This window comes from Lepisosteus platostomus, chromosome 14 (assembly GCF_059453375.1).
Source record: "Lepisosteus platostomus isolate fLepPlt1 chromosome 14, fLepPlt1.hap1, whole genome shotgun sequence".
Classification (NCBI taxonomy): Eukaryota; Metazoa; Chordata; class Actinopteri; order Semionotiformes; family Lepisosteidae; genus Lepisosteus; species Lepisosteus platostomus.
Window position 1 is genome coordinate 26,985,960 of NC_142624.1, and position 19,565 is coordinate 27,005,524.

Consider the following 19,565-nt stretch of genomic DNA (forward strand, 5'->3'; position numbering starts at 1 on the left):
TCTTGGATTTCGCCTTTTGGATTCTCTTCTCGCTTTGTCTCGGCTCTTTCTGGTTATCTGATCTCTAGCTTCTCCTATCGACCTTGCTTCGGGATTACGATTTTAGATTGTTTGCCTCTGCATCCCGCAGAATTCACAGCTGCGCACAGGATCCTCAGAAAACTACCTGCCGGTTCCCTGACTTCTGCCTTAAGTCTGTTGTGTGCCGGCATAGGCTCTGGCTCCGCTCTGACCCTGAACTGGTGGAAGCGGTTAGAAAATGGATGGATGGATGGAATGTAACTGAAATCCATGGCTTTTGTTTGAAGGCGGTGGTTATGGGAATTATTCTTTTCCCGCTGACTTGTCTTTTCTTTCTCAGGCAGAAGATTGAGCGGTGTTCTCTCACGGGCTCAAACCGCGAAGTCATTGTCAGCACGGCTATTTACCCATTTGCTATGACGGTATACGACCAGCATATTTACTGGACAGACTGGAACACCAGGAGCATCTACAGGGCAAACAAACATGACGGATCGGACCAGATAGTCATGATACAGAACTTGCCGTTGCGGCCCATGGACATCCATGTCTTATCCAACAGCAAGCAGCTGCAATGCAGCAACCCGTGTGACCAGTTCAACGGAGGATGTAGTCACATTTGTGCTCCAGGTATTGACTCAGATTTTTTATTTAAAGTTCTGTATTTCAAATATATTTAATTACATGTATAATGTAATGTATCTTTCTATATGTTAATATATTTATATTTTTTTAAATACCCTAATAAAATAGATGTATTTTTTAATTAAAAATATGCATGATGATAATGATGGGTGACCTGATGATGTGTGGTGCATTGGTTAGCATCGCTGTCTGGCAGTACTGGGGCCCTGGGTTCGATTTCTGGGTGTGGATTTTGTATGTTCTCCCTGTGTTTATGGAGCTCCAAATTTTCTCCCACAGTCCAAAGACATTCTGGTAGGTTAACCGGCTTCTAGGAAAACTGGTCCTGCCGGGAGTGTGTGTGTGATAGTGTCTGTATGCCCAGCATTGAACTAATTTCCCACCCAGGGTGTATCCTGCCTTGCCCCCAGGATAGGCTCTGGCTCTTCTGCAACCCTGTATTGGGTGAGGCCATAAGAAAGCGGATGGATGATATTGGTGTAGGGGCCATTTGGCAAAAGACACGATTCTTGGACTTGTCATCGGAATATTCATAGACCATTCCTCTCTCAGGTCCCCAGGGTGCAGAGTGTCAGTGTCCATCAGAGGGTCGCTGGTACTTGGCAGACAACAAGCACTGCATTCCAGACAATGGGACCAGGTGCCAGCCCAGTCAGTTCACTTGTATGAATGGGCGCTGCATCCGAGCCCAGTGGAAATGTGATAACGACAATGACTGTGGTGATGGAAGTGACGAGTTGGAGAGAGTCTGTGGTAAGATATAGCCTCTCTGGTTATTTAATCTTTTGTCTGCATCACCTGAGTTACACTAATCAGATTTTGCATCTTCTTTCTGCAATATCATTGTGTCTGTTTCAGGAAAAAACAGGGATTCCTTCATAGATAACAGAAACACTCCTTTTGGTGTGTACAGTTTGCATTACTCTAATATGATTTGTAGACAGATTTTAGTTTTGCATTTTTAACTCACATTAACATACATTAAAATGACTTTGTACTTGTATTTTGCATGCAGTCCGTCATATGGCAGCGTTTGTTGCTTTGTCAGGTAACACACATATATGATTATTACATGTTTATGTTACGTAAATACGAATTCATCTTCACTGTACCACTTTAGTGTGTGGCTTTCATACTAACATGCTATTTTGGTTTCGCCACAGCCTTCCACACCTGTGACCCCACTTTGTTCACCTGTGGAAATGGACGCTGTGTTCCGTATCACTACCGCTGCGATCACTACAATGACTGTGGTGACAACAGCGATGAAGCTGGTTGCCTCTTCCGCCCTTGTGATCCAAACACAGAGTTCTCCTGTGACAATGGCAGGTGTATTTCTCAAGAATACGTGTGTAACGGGGTGAATAACTGCTATGACAATGGCACCACAGATGAGAAGAACTGTCGTAAGTACAAGGCTTCATCACGGCGCATGTCAGATCTTTTTAACATGTTGTCTTCACTCTGTATTTAAACTTTTGGCCCATTTCTGTTTTGTCAATGCTGTATCTTTTCTTTTAGCTGACCGTACATGTCAACCTGAGCATACAAAGTGCCAGACTACAAATATCTGCATCCCTCGCTCGTACCTGTGTGATGGAGACAATGACTGCGGAGATATGAGTGATGAGAGCCCCACTCACTGTGGTACGCTATGCTGAGTTAGAGAATACCACTGAAAAATACTTCTGCTTGCTCCTATAATCGGTGCTTTTATTTTACAGTAGTCTGATACTATCTGATAATCCATCCATCCATTTTCTAATATGCTTACTGGGGGAGCTTCAGCCTCACCTGGCAAAGAAACAGGCACAAGGCAGAGTATACCCTGGATAGGATGCCAGTCCATCACATGACACACACAGACTCAAACACACACACACCCAGGCACTCATACCAGGGCCAATTTTCCCAGAAGACAATTCATCTGTATGTTTTCGGACTATGGAATCAAAACAGAGCACCTGGAGGAGCCCCATGAAAACACGGGGAGAACATACTAGCAGATAGCACCCCAGGATCAGAATTGAACCCCAAAGCCCCAGTGCTGCGAGGCAACAATGCTAGCCACTGAACCAATGTCTCGGCCCTATCTGATAATGCTTGACATTTTCCCAGTGCATCACTGCATTGATCCGGATGTTCATAATATTTCATCTCTAAAAAATAGGCAAAGTAGCAAAGTAAGCTTGTAAATTGGACATCATATGGTATTTGCTCTCATTTACCTTTACCTACCTTCATTTTTCTCCATATAAGTCTTAAAATCAAGATAATCTCAGATATAAAAGTGTCCCTGCTCCACAGATGTGCAGCAATTCTCTTTTGAGAAGCCAGCCCATCTTTCAAAAACCTGCACAATATAGGTTTGTTTAATTAGTAGTAGCAGTAATGCCTCTGTTATCAACTATAGGACAAGGAAAGGAGTGTGCCCTCTGAGTGAAGGTGAATGACACCTACTCTATGTTCCCTTCACAGCAACAGCAACGTGTGCGGACAATGAATTCCGCTGCTCCAGTGGACGCTGTATCCCAGCTTACTGGTACTGTGATGAGGGAACTGACTGTGCTGACGGGTCCGATGAGCCACCATCCTGTGGTGAGTGCTGAGGACGTCATCTTATACTGTACCTTAACCCACTGCTTTCCTCTTAACATATGTTTCAGCTTGCTCCCAGATGTGCTCAGACCTACGTTACTAATTAGGCTTTATGCTAGTCCAGTGAAAGACAGCAAAAATTACACAGGAAAACTGTGCATTCCTTTTACAAATGAGTTTGTAGGTTTTGACTGTCAGCTCTCAGTCAATATTGTCCCTTTTTCTGTCAGTCACACAGCCATAGCCACTATTGCAATGCCAAAATGACCCTTTAACCAGTTAGGGTGCATGGTTTTATTAGATGTCTTAATTAATTAGAATTAGAATTCCAAAGTAAAATGGCACACAGGTTCAGCTACTTTTTTATGAAGCTCAGTTTCCAGTGATGTAAATCTAAGTTGCTATCAATAACTTCCACTGAGGTGTTAAACGTAATACTAATCTTTGAGAATGATTAAAAACAAACTGCAAAAAAGCCAAATATAATGAAGTGAACATTAAGGTTGTTCTTGGTATAAAAATACTTAAAAGATACAAATATATTGGTACTTTGGAGTAATTGTTTGCTTTTTGAGGCGAGGCATGGATGACTGTACACGCTGTGCTTTGGCAATGAAGATCATATTTTGCCATTCCACTTCAGATTTTTGTAAAAACTGTTTTAAAACCTCCCAAACACCAAGACATATAGCATAGGGTGGAATATTTCTGGAGAAAGCTGGGTCTTTTTATTGAAAAAAAATCTGTGGGAGGGCCTCTGAGATGTGCAGTGTATGTCACGCATGTGACAATGTTAAAGTGAGACAGGTGCTGCAGGCTGACATTAGGAAGCTCGGGGACTCCCTGCAGAGTTGATTGACTCAGCAATGGAAGCTGATAAATCGACCCATTGTGTGGAGCATTCCACAGTACTGCTTCCTGTGATTTGCTCATAAGAAATGTAGCTTTTTTTTGTCCTTTGTTCAGGGATAATGAAATGTTTCACATCCTCCTACACTTTTCCTTTTTATCACAAGCAACTGCATGTAAATTGAATTGCTCATTTGAGAAGATGTGCCATGAAATGCACTTTATAAAATAAAGGTTTATAAAATAAAGGTTATTTCCACATTATTCTGTTTTTTTTAAAATTTAGAATTACCAAGGATTGTTTTTTGTTTCTCCCACCCAGTTTTAGAAACTCCAGTTGTGTGTTTTTATACCTCAGCTGAGGCCAGTGAACCCTGCAAACACAAAGGGAAAAATGAGGAAGTGTTGGCAACCTGCCCACTTTCAAGACACTTTTTTCTTTCAAGACATCATAGACAAAAAGGTTCAGCGCCAACTGGAGGCGAGGCATATCCCTCAGTGATAGCAGTGCCAGTTTGCAAGCATCCAGGGCCCCGCAGGGTTCATTGTGTTTGTTGAGAGAATCCCGGTCAACTATTTCAACTATTTATGGTGTGCTGAAGCTTGGGCAATCCCAATCACAGTTGGCTAGTGACATGACCCAGGACACTACATAACACAGGCTTGAACTGAATTGCAAGGGTAGCAGAGCTAGTTTGCTCTCTCGGCTGGTTCCCTGTTGTGTTACACCGGAGACCTGGGTTCGTGCCCCAGGTGTTGCGGGACGAATTGGCAGAGTGGAGCGGCGATGGTCACACAAGCACCTTTTCCAGTTGAGCCACCTGAGAGACCCCCATCAGTTTTCTTCTAAAGAGGTTTTCCTCGTTATTTACCTCTCATTGTATTGGTAGGTTATGGAAAAATACATGAGTGCACACGCAAGCACATCATAACACAGATGACCATGCATTCACAAGCTGGTGGTAGGTTTTTCCAACATGATACTGCATGTTTATTAGATTGTCTGATATTCACTCCTAGCCACCTTTGTGAGAACATGTTCCAGTGACCAGTTCAGATGTGACGATACAAGATGCATTCCTGCTTCCTGGATCTGCGATGGTGACAATGACTGTGGAGACATGAGTGATGAGGACCAAAGACACAACTGTGGTGGGTTTCTCCTTCCTCTATATCAGATTGAAGCCCATTCATGCGGTATGGGGGACGAATTCATATTTTTTGCATTTGTCTAAGGCATAAGGTCCAAAACCTAGGCATAGGAATTTCGGATTTAACACTGCCTAATTTGTGACTTTCTCATGTCCTCTGTCACTTTAGCCATTTGATGTTGCTCCTTACAAAAGTAGCATAACACAGATTACCTAAATATATCTGTTAGGAACTGCTTATCGATGGTTTGAAATTAAGCGGCATCCGCAGTAAGAATAATCCTCCCTTTGTAATAGAAAGCAGTATTCTGAGTTACCGCTTTTAGAGTTTGGTGAGTTTGCCTGACCACGTTGAAATGCATGTCTGTTTTTGGGTTTCAGCGAACCGCAGCTGTACAGCTTTGGAATTCACTTGCATTAACAACCGGCCTCCACAGAGGAAGTGTATTCCGCGGTCCTGGGTCTGCGATGGAGACGCTGACTGCACAGACGCCTACGACGAGCACCAGAACTGCACCAGGGTACCCTGCTCAGCGAATGAGTTCACCTGCAGCAATGGCCTCTGCATTCGTGGCTCCTACAGGTTTAAAAACTTCTAAACAGATCATTTGAATTTGAACTAGTTTCAGCTTCCAGTTTAATAAAAAACTTTCCTTTATACGATTTAAATGTGTCAGTCAGGGTCCATGGTTGAGTAATCTCCCACCTCCAGATTTGAATTGAGGTTGAACATGAAAGTTCATTAATTGATTTCAACCACAAGGACAATATAATCCTTAAGGTGACGTTGACGGTGCTTGTAGCAATATTTAAACTATCCTTTGTCTTGTTTTCATATGATATATATTGAGAGGCATTAAAACACAACCAGTGAGCATGAGAACCAATAGCATGCGTTGCATTTTTAATACACTGCGTGTTTATGGAGACAAATGTTAATGGTTAACAGATATCAAAGACAGGCAGCTTCATTTCTTGTCGTCTTTGTACAGTGTGTTTTTTTTAAATGAATAAAATACAAGTGATAAAAAACCAGATGTCAAAGTTAAGGCCCGGGACGGTTTGGAGTAGCGTGTGTTTTTCACTCTCAGTCGATGAGTTCGGTCGGTTCCAGTCTGGTCAAACGGACCCCGTTTTGCTGTCTCTGGCTCTCGCTAGGTGTGACCGGCGCAATGACTGCGGCGACGGCAGTGACGAGCAGGGCTGCACCTACCAGTCCTGCCAGCAGCACCAGTTCACCTGTCAGAATGGCCGCTGCATCTTCAAAGACTTCGTCTGCGACGGCGACAACGACTGTGGTGACGAGTCGGACGAGCTGGGTCACCTGTGCCACACCTCCCCGCCCACCTGTCCCTCGGGCCACTTCGCGTGCGACAACGGGAACTGCATCCAGAGCAGCCGGGTCTGCGACCGGACTGACGACTGCTCCGACAACAGCGACGAGAAAGGATGTGGTGGGTTTCGATAAGCCGCCTTCCTCCACAGAGAAAATGTTCTTTTCCTTTCAACAGGTTCCTTTACCTGTTCCTTTGCAGCCCGGGCATGCTGACGCTGCTCCCTACTTGAACTTCTTCAACCCATTTCCATTTCATAGTGTGACTCACTATGGTTTCTGCTAAATCTTTTACTAGGTCTCGTCGTCTTTTCTATTCCTCCTCCTCCTTGAACTGCTTACCCCTCTCTCTCACTAAACCGGCATCCCGTCTCTTCACAGTGATCTGTTCCAAGACCAGCCTTCCTTACCACCTCCTATTCCTCTACAGATGTTGTCATTATAATATCACTCCGAATAGATTTTATACATAACTCTTAGATTCGATTTTTTTTGACTATCCTAAAGCAATTCCAGTTTTAATTTGGTTAATTACTGAAGTTAGAGTTAAGAGATTTTTTTTTCTTAAGCTGTTGTACATCCCATCTATAACCTCGTGTAGTCGTGCGTAGCCCTAATTCTGCTTCCGTTCCAGGTATCAACGAATGCACGGATCCCTCAATGCACCATTGTGATCACAATTGCACGGACACTCCCACAAGCTTCTACTGCTCCTGCCGCCAAGGGTACAGGCTGATGTCAGACAGCAGCACCTGCGATGACATCAATGAGTGTCACGAAACGCCCAGCGTGTGCAGTCAGGTGTGCGAGAACACAGTTGGCTCCTACATCTGCAAGTGCGCTCCGGGGTACATCCGCGAGCCAGACGGGAGGCGATGTCGGCAGAACAGCAACATCGCCCCCTACCTGATCTTCAGCAACCGCTATTACCTCCGCAACTTGTCCACAGACGGACAGGCCTACTCCCTCATCCTGCAGGGCCTGTCTAACGTAGTGGCCATGGACTTCGACCGGGTGGACAGGCGGCTGTACTGGATCGATGTGGGGAGGAGTGTGATTGAGCGAATGTTCTTCAACGGCACAGATAAGGAGACAGTAGTCAGCGGAGTGTTACATGGTGAGGGTCTGGCAGTGGATTGGGTTGGCAGGTAAAACTATTTTTTTTGTATTAAAAGAACTGCAGCAGTGCTTCATGGTTTCTGATTTTTCTCAAATCCGTTTCCTGAACTATAAACATATACATATTTCCTTATTTAAATATTTAAAAAACTGAATAGAAAAGCACTATGAAGGATATCGCTTTATCACAAATGGGTACTTTTTCAATTAAATCAACCCATTCACAATATAAGATTCTCTAAAATACACCATTATTTATTTAGTTTATTTTATTTATTATTTATACAACAAAAGGGAATCAAAAATCGATTCTGTTGTATGTGGACCAACACAACACAAACTGTAAACCTTTAAACACAAATATTTGGAATATTTTTTAAATGCAAGGAGAAATGCACTTCTGAAAAGCAACATTAAAAGTTATGTCTCCTTATATCTCCTCTGCAGGAAACTGTACTGGGTTGATGCATTTCGGGACTGCCTGAATGTGGCTGAAATGGATGGACGCTTTGTTAAAAAACTTGCTGATCGTTGTGTTGACCTCAACAACACTTACTGCTTTGAAAATCCCAGGGCTATTGCTGTACACCCTAAATATGGGTATGTGTTTTCTGTTTTGTTTTATGTTTTATCAGAAGTTAATGGTAATTTATTTCTGCAGTACTTTTAAAACTTCAACACTTTTTAGGCTTGTGTTTTCGTACTTCTATTAAAAAAATAGAAAAAACTATAAGCTTTCTATATAAGTTCCTTTTCAGTAGGAGTGGCCTAACCTGGTCATGGAAAGCCACAATTCAGAAGGTTTTACAATTGACCTTTTAAATAATCAGTTTGTAAAGACCTGAAACACAGGAGTGGTAAAGTGATTAATTCAACTAAATCAGCAACAGCCAACTCTGGTCCTTGAGCGTCACAGAGTTAATTGAACCAGTTAATTACAAAAATCGGCTCCAAAGGTGCTCAACTCAAAAGAGTTGCAAGTGTTCAGAAATTGATGGGTGACCCATTAAACCTGCTGCACTATGACTGTCCAGGACTAGTGAAAGCTACTCTTGTCTAAGAATAACAATAGCGGTTTCTAATGAAGCTCAAATTCAGGTACTAGGTACTAGAAAAACTGTTTTGAAAAGATTTTTAGTCATTTGTTCATGACTTTTATTTCTACGATTATGTATTCATATGTATTCAAGTACATGAAAGGATACCACATTTCATTAATACTATTAAAAAATAAAAATTGGATATAATGCAAAATATAATTAAATAAACAACTATATTTACTTAACTATAAAAAAAACATTTTCATGTACATGCAGAAATTTTAAAATGCACTCGACATCGCTTCTATAGTATAGATGCTTGAAATCACATGACATTATGCAAAACCATTTTTCCTTTTGTTTGTGATCATTTTTAAACCTAGCAAAAGCTCTCAAATTTATTCTTCCCAGCTACGTTTATTGGACAGATTGGGGTCACAAAGCATTTATTGGCCGTGTTGGAATGGATGGATCAAATAAATCGGCAATCATCACTTACAAGATAGAGTGGCCGAATGGACTCACCATTGACTACACAAACGATAAGCTCTACTGGGCCGATGCACATTTGAACTATATTGAGTAAGAACGCAAATTTTCTATACTTATATAATATACAGTATATGTACTGTATTGTGAAATCATTTGAAACCCCCCCACTTTAATGCATCTACATATAATTTTGCTATTTTTCCAGATATTCAGACTTAAATGGTCACCATCGTCACACAGTGTATGATGGAACTTTGCCTCATCCCTTCGCCATCACGCTGTTTGAAGACACTCTGTACTGGACCGACTGGAACACCAGGACTGTGGAGAAAGGAAACAAGTACGACGGATCAGGCAGGGGTGCTCTTGTCAACACAACGCACAGGCCATTTGACATCCACGTGTACCACCCCTACAGACAGCCGATAGGTGACTACGTTTTTAAAGCTGTAAATCAAGCGTAGAAAAATGTGTTTTACCGTTATTTATTGAGCAAAGCAAGATTAGGTTCTGTGAATAGAGTGGTGTTTTTTTTAATAATCCAGGAAGAGCGCTCATTAAAAGAGATCCTCCACATGTTACAAGTAGATAATGATGCCAAATCATAATATTACGGTTTGACGCTCTCAGTAAATGTTGTTGTCATTTTTTAAATATTTTCAGTCCTTTTGATGCATTGTCAGTTTTGAAGAGACAGTCATGCATTAAGGATTAAAGGCAGAGAGTTTTACGTTCGTAAATCAAGGTGTGGGTGAATGACGCCTGTTTGCCGTTGTCCGAAATCTGTCCCCCAGTGACTAACCCCTGTGGTGTGAACAATGGAGGCTGCTCCCATCTGTGTCTGATTAGAGCGGGTGGCCAAGGCTACACCTGCGAGTGTCCTGACCACTTCCTCACCGTGCAGCTGGGGGGCATCGCCCGCTGTCTTCCCATGTGCTCCAGCACCCAGTACCGATGTGCCGACAACGAACGGTAAAACGGCTCTTACAATTTTCAGCCGGCACGGTGTATTTCCCCCTTTTCCTAAGCTGAGATCTTTTTGGATGTGTTGTATTTAAGTCCCTGCAGAATTGCTCCGCCTGCCCACAAACATAATAATCTACCACTTCAGACCTGGTCAGCAGTCAAAACACTGCAAATGGATGCCTAGGAGAGTCAAACCTGTGCCTTTCGTTTTAGCTTATATCACAACTTTAATGAGATCATATTTTTATGTTCGCATCCATTCCTGCAATTAGTCTGGTGTTTTGCTCAGTCATTTCATGGCCAGTACTTTTGTTTCTGTTTCCTACGCTGTTCTTGAACATTCTTGTGTGTGGAATCTAGTTTATACATTCTGGGTCTACAGCAGTGAAAACTAACTTGTGTACTTAGCGGGTCGTGTTTGTTCCCGCACGCTGACCCGCTCTGGAGTACCGTGTGGCAGGCTAGTGAGCTACGAGGGTTTTTGCAGGTGTATTCCCATCTGGTGGAAATGCGACGGGCAGCGGGACTGCCGGGACGGGTCCGATGAGCCTCCCGTGTGCCCCAGTCGACACTGTCGCTTGGGACAGTTCCAGTGCAACGACGGGAACTGCACCAGCCCACACTTCCTGTGCAACACAATCCCCGACTGCAGCGATGGCTCCGACGAAGACCCCGTCCTGTGTGGTGGGTGCTCCTTTCCGTTAGAGTCACCTTCTGTCTTCCCTTTTCCAGCTCAGTACGTTCTCGCTTGTACTCACAAAGTACATTTGAACTGTAATAGTGTATTCTTAAGATTACATACAGTATAATATCTAAAGCTAGCAGCCATATCACCCTGCAACTCACAACTGACAACCCACTGAAGCTCAGCATGTGTGAGCCTGGTCAGTACCTGGATGGAAGACTCCTGGGAGAAGCTAAGGTTGCTGCCAGAGGTGGTGTTAGTGGGGCCAGTAGGGGGCGCTCACCCTGCAGTCTGTGTGGGTCCTAATAATAATAATAATTACTTATACTTAAATAGCGCTTTTTCTGGACACTCCATTCAAAGCGCTTTACAGGTAATGGGGACTCCCCTCCACCACCACTAAAGCCCCAATAAAAGGGACACTATACTGTAAAAAGGCGCCGTACTTCAGATGAGACGTAAAACCAAGGTCCTGACTCTGTGGTTTTCACATTTCACATTGGCCTTTATCGATCATGGCCTCCTAATAATACCCACTGATCGTCGATTTGGGATGAGTGTACTGGCACAATATGGCTGCCGTTGCATCATCCAGGTGGGGCTGCACATTGGTGGTGGTGGAGAGGAGTCCCCATTACATGTAAAGAGCTCTGAGTGGAGTCTCCAGAAAAGTGCTATATAAGTGTAAGGAATTATTATTATTATTAAAGCTTAGCAAACAAAGGAAAAGCATTCACTAAAAAGATTCAACACTTAATAAAAGCTTTAGAGGCTTGTTTTTTTCCAATTCCAAAGCAACTTTAATTCCTGAGCTGAGACAAGGTTACAAGGTTACTTAATTACTCAGCTGAGTTATTAAGAAATCTTTTCCAAAATGTCTTGCTGTTGTGTAAAAAGTCCAGAGTACAAAAACATATTTCAGTCTGTTATACTTGAACGGTGTAGAATTCAGGTGATCAGACCGATTGGCTGTTTATCTGACTTTGCGGCATTCTCAAACAGCTGGAAGTCAAAATATACGTTATGTGAGTGGTGCTTAAAAATTTCCTACACCATTTATGCTCTGATGCATTGTTTGGTTAAATATATGTATTTTGTTTCTGGACATTTATGGTAACACAAGAGGAGGACCAGGGCTGTGCTTGGGTGATAATAATCGGAGTTTTACTGTGCTCTCAGGAAGGGCCCATCCCTTCAGTGGCCTCATGCCAAACCTTGACCGAACTGGTCGTAATTTTCCGTGACCCCTGCTCCTGCAGCCAATCACCAGTGCGAGAGCCACCAGTGGCAGTGCCAGAACAGGAAGTGCGTCCCAGAGGCCTGGCAGTGTGACGGCGAGGACGACTGTGGCGACGGCTCCGACGAGGAGGCCGCGCACTGCGCCGCCAGGACCTGCCCCCCAGGACAGTTCAAGTGCCGCAACGGCCGCTGCATCCCGCAGAGCTGGAAGTGCGACGTGGACGACGACTGCGGCGACGGCTCTGACGAGCCGCATGATGAGTGCAGTGAGTGACCGGCAGGCAGAAGCATTACGCTATCGGTTACAGTCGATCCTTACCGCTGCACAGCCCTGTCATCGATCCTGAGGTCTGGGGTTCTGTGGTTGTGGCTTTTGACCTTTTTTATGAGCTTATTTTCTCAGCAAGACTACCACATCATAAGAGTCTTCCAGAGGTGATGGCAGATGTTAGTTATATAACATCTGGGCTCCAATTCCTTTTAATGCTTTTTTAATTGATGGTATGTAAGCAGTATGCGTTTGAAGTCTTGATTTATTATCTCTTGAATAAGTGGCAAATACAATGATGAGAACACTATACTAGAACCTGTACTCTTTGTTTCACTTAGATCACTTAAATGGTTTGATCTTTCAGTGCTGTAAACCACCCAACAGAACAATTTCTTGCCTTGTTGTAGTGGGCCCTGCATATCGCTGTGACAACCACACAGAGTTTGACTGCAAAACGAATTACCGCTGTGTTCCCCTGTGGTCAGTGTGCAACGGATACGATGACTGCCGTGACAACAGCGACGAGCAAGGCTGTGGTAACCTTCATTTTAACAATGCATGTGTATCCGTCTCTCCCTCGAAGTTGATAGAAAGTATTTATGGCCAATTAAGACCTATAGTGGCTAGTTGAGATCAGAATAAGACACTGACATATATACATGCAGAAATATGTATACATACTAAGGGTCTGATATAAAGCTGTATTTTTTAAGAATGTCAAATGATTTTTACTTGCTTTTTTATCATAGGAGATATGCTATACTCCATTCAACACCACTAAAATGTGAGCTATTTCATTATAAGATAATGTTTGGAGTGATGGGGAGTTCTTATTGATTGAAGGCCATTTTCACTCCTCTTTTACAGCCTCTAGCTGCCCTGATTTATTAGCAGTGTGAGGGGAAGGTGAACACTGTGCTCTTTGTGCTGATTCTCTGATCTGCACAACACGATTTATACTCCCATGGCTTATCACTAGACCACAATCCATTACTGCCACATCTATTCATGTACAAAAATGCTGTTCAGTTTGTCTGTTAGATTTTAATAGACAATCAAGATTGATGTATCAGAATGAATATATGATCCAGTACTATTGTAATTTACACATTCAATATGTTTTACAAATCTACGATGCCCTCAACTGTTAATGTCTCCTTTAGTTCTAAGGAATCCATTGGTTTTGAAAGTTTCACAGCTTCATTCACTATCAACTGTTAATGCCCCCAAATGTTCAGAGCATCCTGGGTTTGTCCACAGCTCTTTATAAGTGTAAAATAAACAGGAGTGAGTGATTGTCAAAGTTCCACGACCCTGAACTGGATAAAGAGGGTAGGAAATGGCTGGGTGGATTGTCAAATTGGTCAGGTCAGTGCTTTCGGAATAGCAGTTGCTGATTCCAAATCCACAGCCTAAAGAAAATGTAAAGCACAAGAAAATGAGACAATAAAGAAGACTGGGATCATGAAAACACTAATTTTTCTCGTTATCTGTCAGTGTCGCCTCAGTAATTAGAAAGGCTTTGGATGTGTTTGCTCACTCTGGGCCTGTTTGTGTGCAGAGGAGCTGACGTGCGAGCCTCTGGGGGATTTCCGCTGCGACAATCACCGGTGCATCCCGATGCGCTGGAAGTGTGACGGAGACAACGACTGCGGCGACGGGTCCGACGAGCGTGGCTGCAGTACGTCCTCTCATCTGCTCCCCGGGGCTCGAGCTGCGCACATTGCAAGGGTTGACACAGTGTGGGGAAGCCATCGAAAGGCAACGGAATGAAGAGCAAAACGAAAAATAAACTGGAGTGATCAGCATTGTGTTCGCTTCAGTTTATTATAATACATGCCTCCAGATCATGTTATTAGCTCATTATGATCTTTAAACAGTATTATTCGCAGCTCATAGTATGTTTTCGTGTGTATTATTGTACTAGAAACTATTGTCGTGGCTCGAGTTAACCCTGATTTACAGAGTACGCAAAATCCTAAAAGAAATGTAATCTGGTCAAAAAAAATCTGCTTCCATTTTGACTGTTTTGTGAACAAGACTTATTTTTCTTTTGGTATTCTACTGCTTATCAGTATTGTAGAAAAACAACTTCGTGTTTCAACTCGAGGGAGTCAGGGAGTCTTTCATGCTTTGCCTAGAGAATTTAAACAAGTCTTATTTGAGAACAACCTGTCTTTAGACAGTGTATTGTTTTTGATGGATGATGAATTGATCATATACAAGAGTTTTCATCCATGGATTCTTAAAACTCAACACATATATTAATACCTTAGAAAGGTTTGTGAGATGTTAAAATCATTCTTGTTAAGCACCTCAGAACAATAGATGTTGAAGGGAAAGGCACAATAAGGAGGGAATAAACATACAGGAAAACTTTATCAAAGATGTAACTACCTGGTGGTGTGATGCTAAATTTCTGTGATGTGTATTTCCTGCTTCGTCCGTCCAATTGAAAATATTTTTCCAGAAGAACAGAAGTTCTCACTTTGCAGAAGTCAAATACAGTAACAGCAGATTCAGTACATTGTCACACAAGCGGTTAAATAATGGCTGGTGTGTGTAGACCTTAAGCCTCCAATTTTGTTTGCTCTCAGGCCCTCGTGCTTGTACAGAAAGCGAGTATCGCTGTGACAATCTGCACTGCATTCCTAACCGCTGGGTGTGCGACCATGACAACGACTGTGAGGACAATTCTGATGAAAGAGACTGCGGTAAGTTTCGTCTTTCCCGCACTCTCTCTGTGGTGAGGGCTGAAGGAAGAGGGCGTGGGGAAAGGAAAGCAACCATGAACATTTCTAATGATGGCCTATTGAGTCTCGACCCAGCATACAAAGCATACATTTAGAAAATGTTCACCCCTGTGTGTGTATGTTTTTTTGAAAGGTTGTGATATATCTGTACACAGCATCGGAGCTCACTTTAGTATTGTGATCCAAGAATATCAGAGCTCCGCTCAGAGTCCCCTTTTTGTGTTCTTTGCTACTTCCATAGTAGGACAAAACAATGACCCAAGACTTGCATTGCAGGTGATTTGGTCTTGTGAAAGGATTACAGGTTGACTAGGTTTAATCACACTGCAGAAATAGCCCAGCTCAGGGAAAGAGAGGGGATGTATTCTGGGTTATTGCTGGAGCATTGTAACCTGATGTCTCGGAGTCACCCATAGTCTCTAGACACCAGCAGCTCAACCAGCTAGCAAAAATTGAAACAACTCGACAAAATTCTTATTAACACCTGAAGGGTTACCTCAACACCACAACTGGACATATTCTAATACTTCTAAGTCATTGAATGCTATAAATTACATTACAGTCATCAGACACCCCAGTAGTAATATCATGATTATCATGACGATGATGCAAATGGGGGCAACACAGCTACATCATCCCAGCATTTTCTAATGTTTATCGTGAATCTGAAGTTGCATTTGCATTTTTTAACACTTTAATTCTTTTTTAATTTAATTTCTTTTTAACACATGTAATTCATTAAAGCATTAATTTGTGCACAGACAAACTCAGAAAAAATGTTTGTTTCTATGTAGTAATCAGTCTCCTCATGAAAATGTTCTGCAGAGCTGGGGACCTGTCATCCTGGTTATTTCCAGTGCACCAGCGGTCATTGCATTGCTGAGAGGTTCAAATGTGACGGAAATGCCGACTGTCTGGACTACTCCGATGAGACAACGTGTCGTAAGTCTCGGCTCTAACAACCCACTTGTATAATACTTAGAAGTATAATAATGTCACCCACTGACACTGGAGTTATGTTTTGCCTAAGTATTTAATGGCACTAATGCTACTTGCCACTACTGTATACCAATATAATACTACAGCTATGTTCTCCTCCCTCAGCAATGTATTTTAAATGTAAGAGATTCTGTTTGCTTCTTCCCCAGCAACACGTTACCCGAATGGCACTTACTGCCCTCCGTTCCTGTTTGAATGTAAGAACCACGTGTGTGTCCAGCCCTACTGGAAATGTGATGGAGACAATGACTGTGGAGACAACTCGGATGAAGAGCTGCACCTCTGCTGTAAGAAGAAAGCCGAAACCCTTTCTTGTACTGCCCATCAGGAACCTCACAAGATCTCAGATGGCTTCTGATCATTTTAATCAACATTTAGTTATGAATGACTCCCCTCAAGAATAGTTAACAAAATGGCTGCAAAGTATTACACAATGTTCTCTCTCCTGTGTAAGCAAAGAACAAAAAATGAGAGAGATCTGTATCTGTACTGCATGATTTTATTTCCAATAAAATGGTAAAGGAAAAAAATCAAGGTGCCGGTAGAGGACAGATGTTTGCAGTTATAAAATGACTTTCTGAGTCTTGCTTGGTTGAAATTTGACCGAGGGCCCATCCTGTCTCTTCCCCAGTGGACATCCCCTGTGACCCACGTGTCCGATTCCGGTGTGAAAACAACCGCTGCATCTACAACCATGAGCTCTGCAACTCGGTGGATGACTGCGGGGATGGAACTGATGAGAAAGAAGAGCACTGTAAGTCTGAACATACAAGTGTCACTCTGCCTTCACAGGATAGGTTACCCATCAGCAAACAAGCAAGGGCTTCAGCTGACATTTTAAAAATATCCAGTTGGTGAAAACATATTCTTCCTGGACTAGAATTTTCCTCCGTGCTCCAGCAATATCAATGGTCATATCATTCACTGTTTAAGGTCCAGGTTGACTACTGAAGGCATCTGGAAAGAAAGTGCTTGTGATGCAGGTGTAATTCAGTTTCATCATATACATTTACAGGCCAGTATTCTGAAACTTGGGATCAAGATAGCCAAGATCAAGCCTGATTAGCATTAATTATCTCAATGGTAACCGAGTGCATTGAGTAGCTCAGTGCTAATCAAGTGTATTGAGTAGTTCAATGCTAATCAAGTGTATCGAGTAGTTCAAGTGGATTCAGGTTAATATACTGTGTATGTTTTGTTGTTAATACAGGTAAAGCACCCACCCACGCTCCCTGCATGACAGATGAATACAAATGCGGCAATGGCCAGTGTGTCCCACTGCATTACGTGTGTGACGAGTATGACGACTGTGGAGACCATTCAGATGAGCTCGGTTGCAGTAAGTAACAGCAGTCATGCCATTTTCTCCTGGGAAACCCTCATGCTACTCAGAGAGCTGTTGAGACCCTTTACTTATATTTGCGATTGACATGCTGGTGTTTTTCACCCCCGATTAGACCATGGCACTGGGCGCTCCTGCAGCGAGAACATCTGCGAACACAACTGCACCGATCTGGCAGAAGGAGGAGGGTTCATTTGCTCTTGCAGAGCTGGATATGGACCCAGAGAGACAGACAGAAACTCATGTGATGGTAAGCAGTACATCGCTCTAATAACAGGATACATCAAACAAGACGTGCTCCTCGGCTGGTGTGTGCGTGCGCGCGCCTGACTTTTGGCGATAAAACCATATTCCTATCATCAAAACGGTGTTTGAAGTACTGTTTAATATGATTCAGTTTAATTGGTTTGCAGCTGTGTGTCTGTTGTTTGACATCTGTTAAAAAGTCAAGGTTACTTTTCTGCAGTATGTATGACTAACGATTTCTTGACTATTGTTGAAGTGCCCTTCAGAATCAAAGCTAACTCCACTGCTGGAAAATCTAAAATCAAGGATGCTATGACTCATTGGAGACACCTTGTGGAATCAAAAACTTGGTTTCCAGAGGCTTGTTTCTTTCTGGTTCATAAAAATGTCATAACTCTCTCTGTTTTACACTACAGAATATGTTTCTGTGAATGTCATGCCTGGCCTTTTCATTCTTCCTTTCTCTTCAGAATTTTAAAGACTGACTCTTCCCGTTTTCTACCCTCAGATATCAATGAATGTGAGATTTATGGCACCTGTCCCCAGGACTGTAAGAACTCTAAAGGAAGCTACGAATGTTTCTGTTTGGAGGGATTCCGATCAGTCGGTGAACAGTATGGAGAGGAGTGTGCTGCAGAAGGTGTGTGACAGAGAAACAGGGTGGCACAGTAACTCAGTTATTCACACTGCTGTAAGATTATCCAACAATCGTGAATAATAACAGTTTTTATCTTTGTGCGAGCTTGTTTCTGTAATATTCCACTGAGATGTCTAGAAGCTGCTTTTTAAAACTGACCTTATATTTTTACAGTTTCAGATATTCCACAGCATTTTCACAAACATTCCTAAATACACTCAAGTCTGAAGACAGCTTTGGAGTAGTAAGGAAAATTCAAACTAGCTAAAAAAAAGCCAGAAAATTGTATTTTGAATTTTGGGGGGAAAAAAGGCATTTAAAGTTCCTGAATTGTCTCTGCTAAAACTATTTCACATGGAAAAAAGCACATCTTACTCTCAGTGCTGTATGGTGCATAGACAAGGAGCTTAAAGAAGTCGCTTTAATAATGTGTGCTGTCCACACAGGGATTCCTCCTCTGCTGCTCCTGCCTGACAGTGTGCGAATCCGCAGATTCAACCTCTCCTCTCAGCAGTACTCGGACTTTGTTGACAACGCAGAGCACATCCAGGCCTTAGACTACGACTGGGACCCGGAGGGAAATGGCCTCAGTAAGCTAACGCTAACGTTCTCCTAAACTGCTCCTAGCTTGCGGAAAAGCCCGTGCTGAGCTGCTCTTTATAATGAAAACTCTAAGTAATGACAACACACATGATGATTTCTCAGTGTTGTCCCTTTATTAGGTACTGCAATACCGCGATCCTTTCTTTTTCTGCCATTTTGAGAATTCATACTTTTTAAATGGAAAAATCATTGTTTTAGCATATATGGACCTTGTTAAATGTATCCAGGATTGGCTTCCCTAGATATAATACTGTGTAATAAGCTCAACAGATGGTGGTGATAAAATGCAAAACCTGGTGTGTTTTCAGGTATCGTGTACTGGACAGTGCGGGGCCAGGGAGCTCAGTTTGGAGCTATTAAACGTGCTTACATGACCACCGTCAATGACAATGGTAACAACCCAGTGAAGGAGGTGGATCTGAATCTGCGATATATTGCCAACCCAGATGGGATTGCTGTTGACTGGATTGGAAGGTACAGTCTCAGCTGCCTCTGCCTTTTAAAGGATTTGTCTATCTAGAAATGTATATTTTCATGTTTGGAATAAACGCTGGCCTTGACACCAGCTTAAAAAAA

At 42.6% G+C, this 19,565-nt stretch overlaps 1 protein-coding gene across 2 annotated transcripts in view; it reads left to right on the forward strand.

Annotated features, from left to right (window-relative positions):
* lrp2a (low density lipoprotein receptor-related protein 2a) overlaps nucleotides 1-19,565 on the forward strand; it is a 77,743-nt gene that overhangs the window by 45,807 nt on the left and 12,371 nt on the right. For both annotated transcript variants that reach the window (XM_088605381.1, XM_088605382.1), the window contains 26 exons: nucleotides 362-651; nucleotides 1,219-1,419; nucleotides 1,830-2,072; nucleotides 2,188-2,313; nucleotides 3,145-3,264; nucleotides 5,134-5,265; nucleotides 5,646-5,847; nucleotides 6,423-6,718; nucleotides 7,232-7,745; nucleotides 8,164-8,316; nucleotides 9,168-9,338; nucleotides 9,454-9,677; nucleotides 10,043-10,220; nucleotides 10,702-10,898; nucleotides 12,159-12,404; nucleotides 12,817-12,945; nucleotides 13,971-14,090; nucleotides 15,007-15,123; nucleotides 15,988-16,104; nucleotides 16,311-16,448; nucleotides 16,793-16,915; nucleotides 17,372-17,500; nucleotides 17,619-17,753; nucleotides 18,258-18,389; nucleotides 18,833-18,976; nucleotides 19,298-19,463. In XM_088605381.1, coding sequence (XP_088461507.1) covers nucleotides 362-651; nucleotides 1,219-1,419; nucleotides 1,830-2,072; nucleotides 2,188-2,313; nucleotides 3,145-3,264; nucleotides 5,134-5,265; nucleotides 5,646-5,847; nucleotides 6,423-6,718; nucleotides 7,232-7,745; nucleotides 8,164-8,316; nucleotides 9,168-9,338; nucleotides 9,454-9,677; nucleotides 10,043-10,220; nucleotides 10,702-10,898; nucleotides 12,159-12,404; nucleotides 12,817-12,945; nucleotides 13,971-14,090; nucleotides 15,007-15,123; nucleotides 15,988-16,104; nucleotides 16,311-16,448; nucleotides 16,793-16,915; nucleotides 17,372-17,500; nucleotides 17,619-17,753; nucleotides 18,258-18,389; nucleotides 18,833-18,976; nucleotides 19,298-19,463 — 4,743 coding nt within the window. The remainder of the gene's footprint in view (nucleotides 1-361; nucleotides 652-1,218; nucleotides 1,420-1,829; nucleotides 2,073-2,187; nucleotides 2,314-3,144; nucleotides 3,265-5,133; nucleotides 5,266-5,645; nucleotides 5,848-6,422; nucleotides 6,719-7,231; nucleotides 7,746-8,163; nucleotides 8,317-9,167; nucleotides 9,339-9,453; nucleotides 9,678-10,042; nucleotides 10,221-10,701; nucleotides 10,899-12,158; nucleotides 12,405-12,816; nucleotides 12,946-13,970; nucleotides 14,091-15,006; nucleotides 15,124-15,987; nucleotides 16,105-16,310; nucleotides 16,449-16,792; nucleotides 16,916-17,371; nucleotides 17,501-17,618; nucleotides 17,754-18,257; nucleotides 18,390-18,832; nucleotides 18,977-19,297; nucleotides 19,464-19,565) is intronic.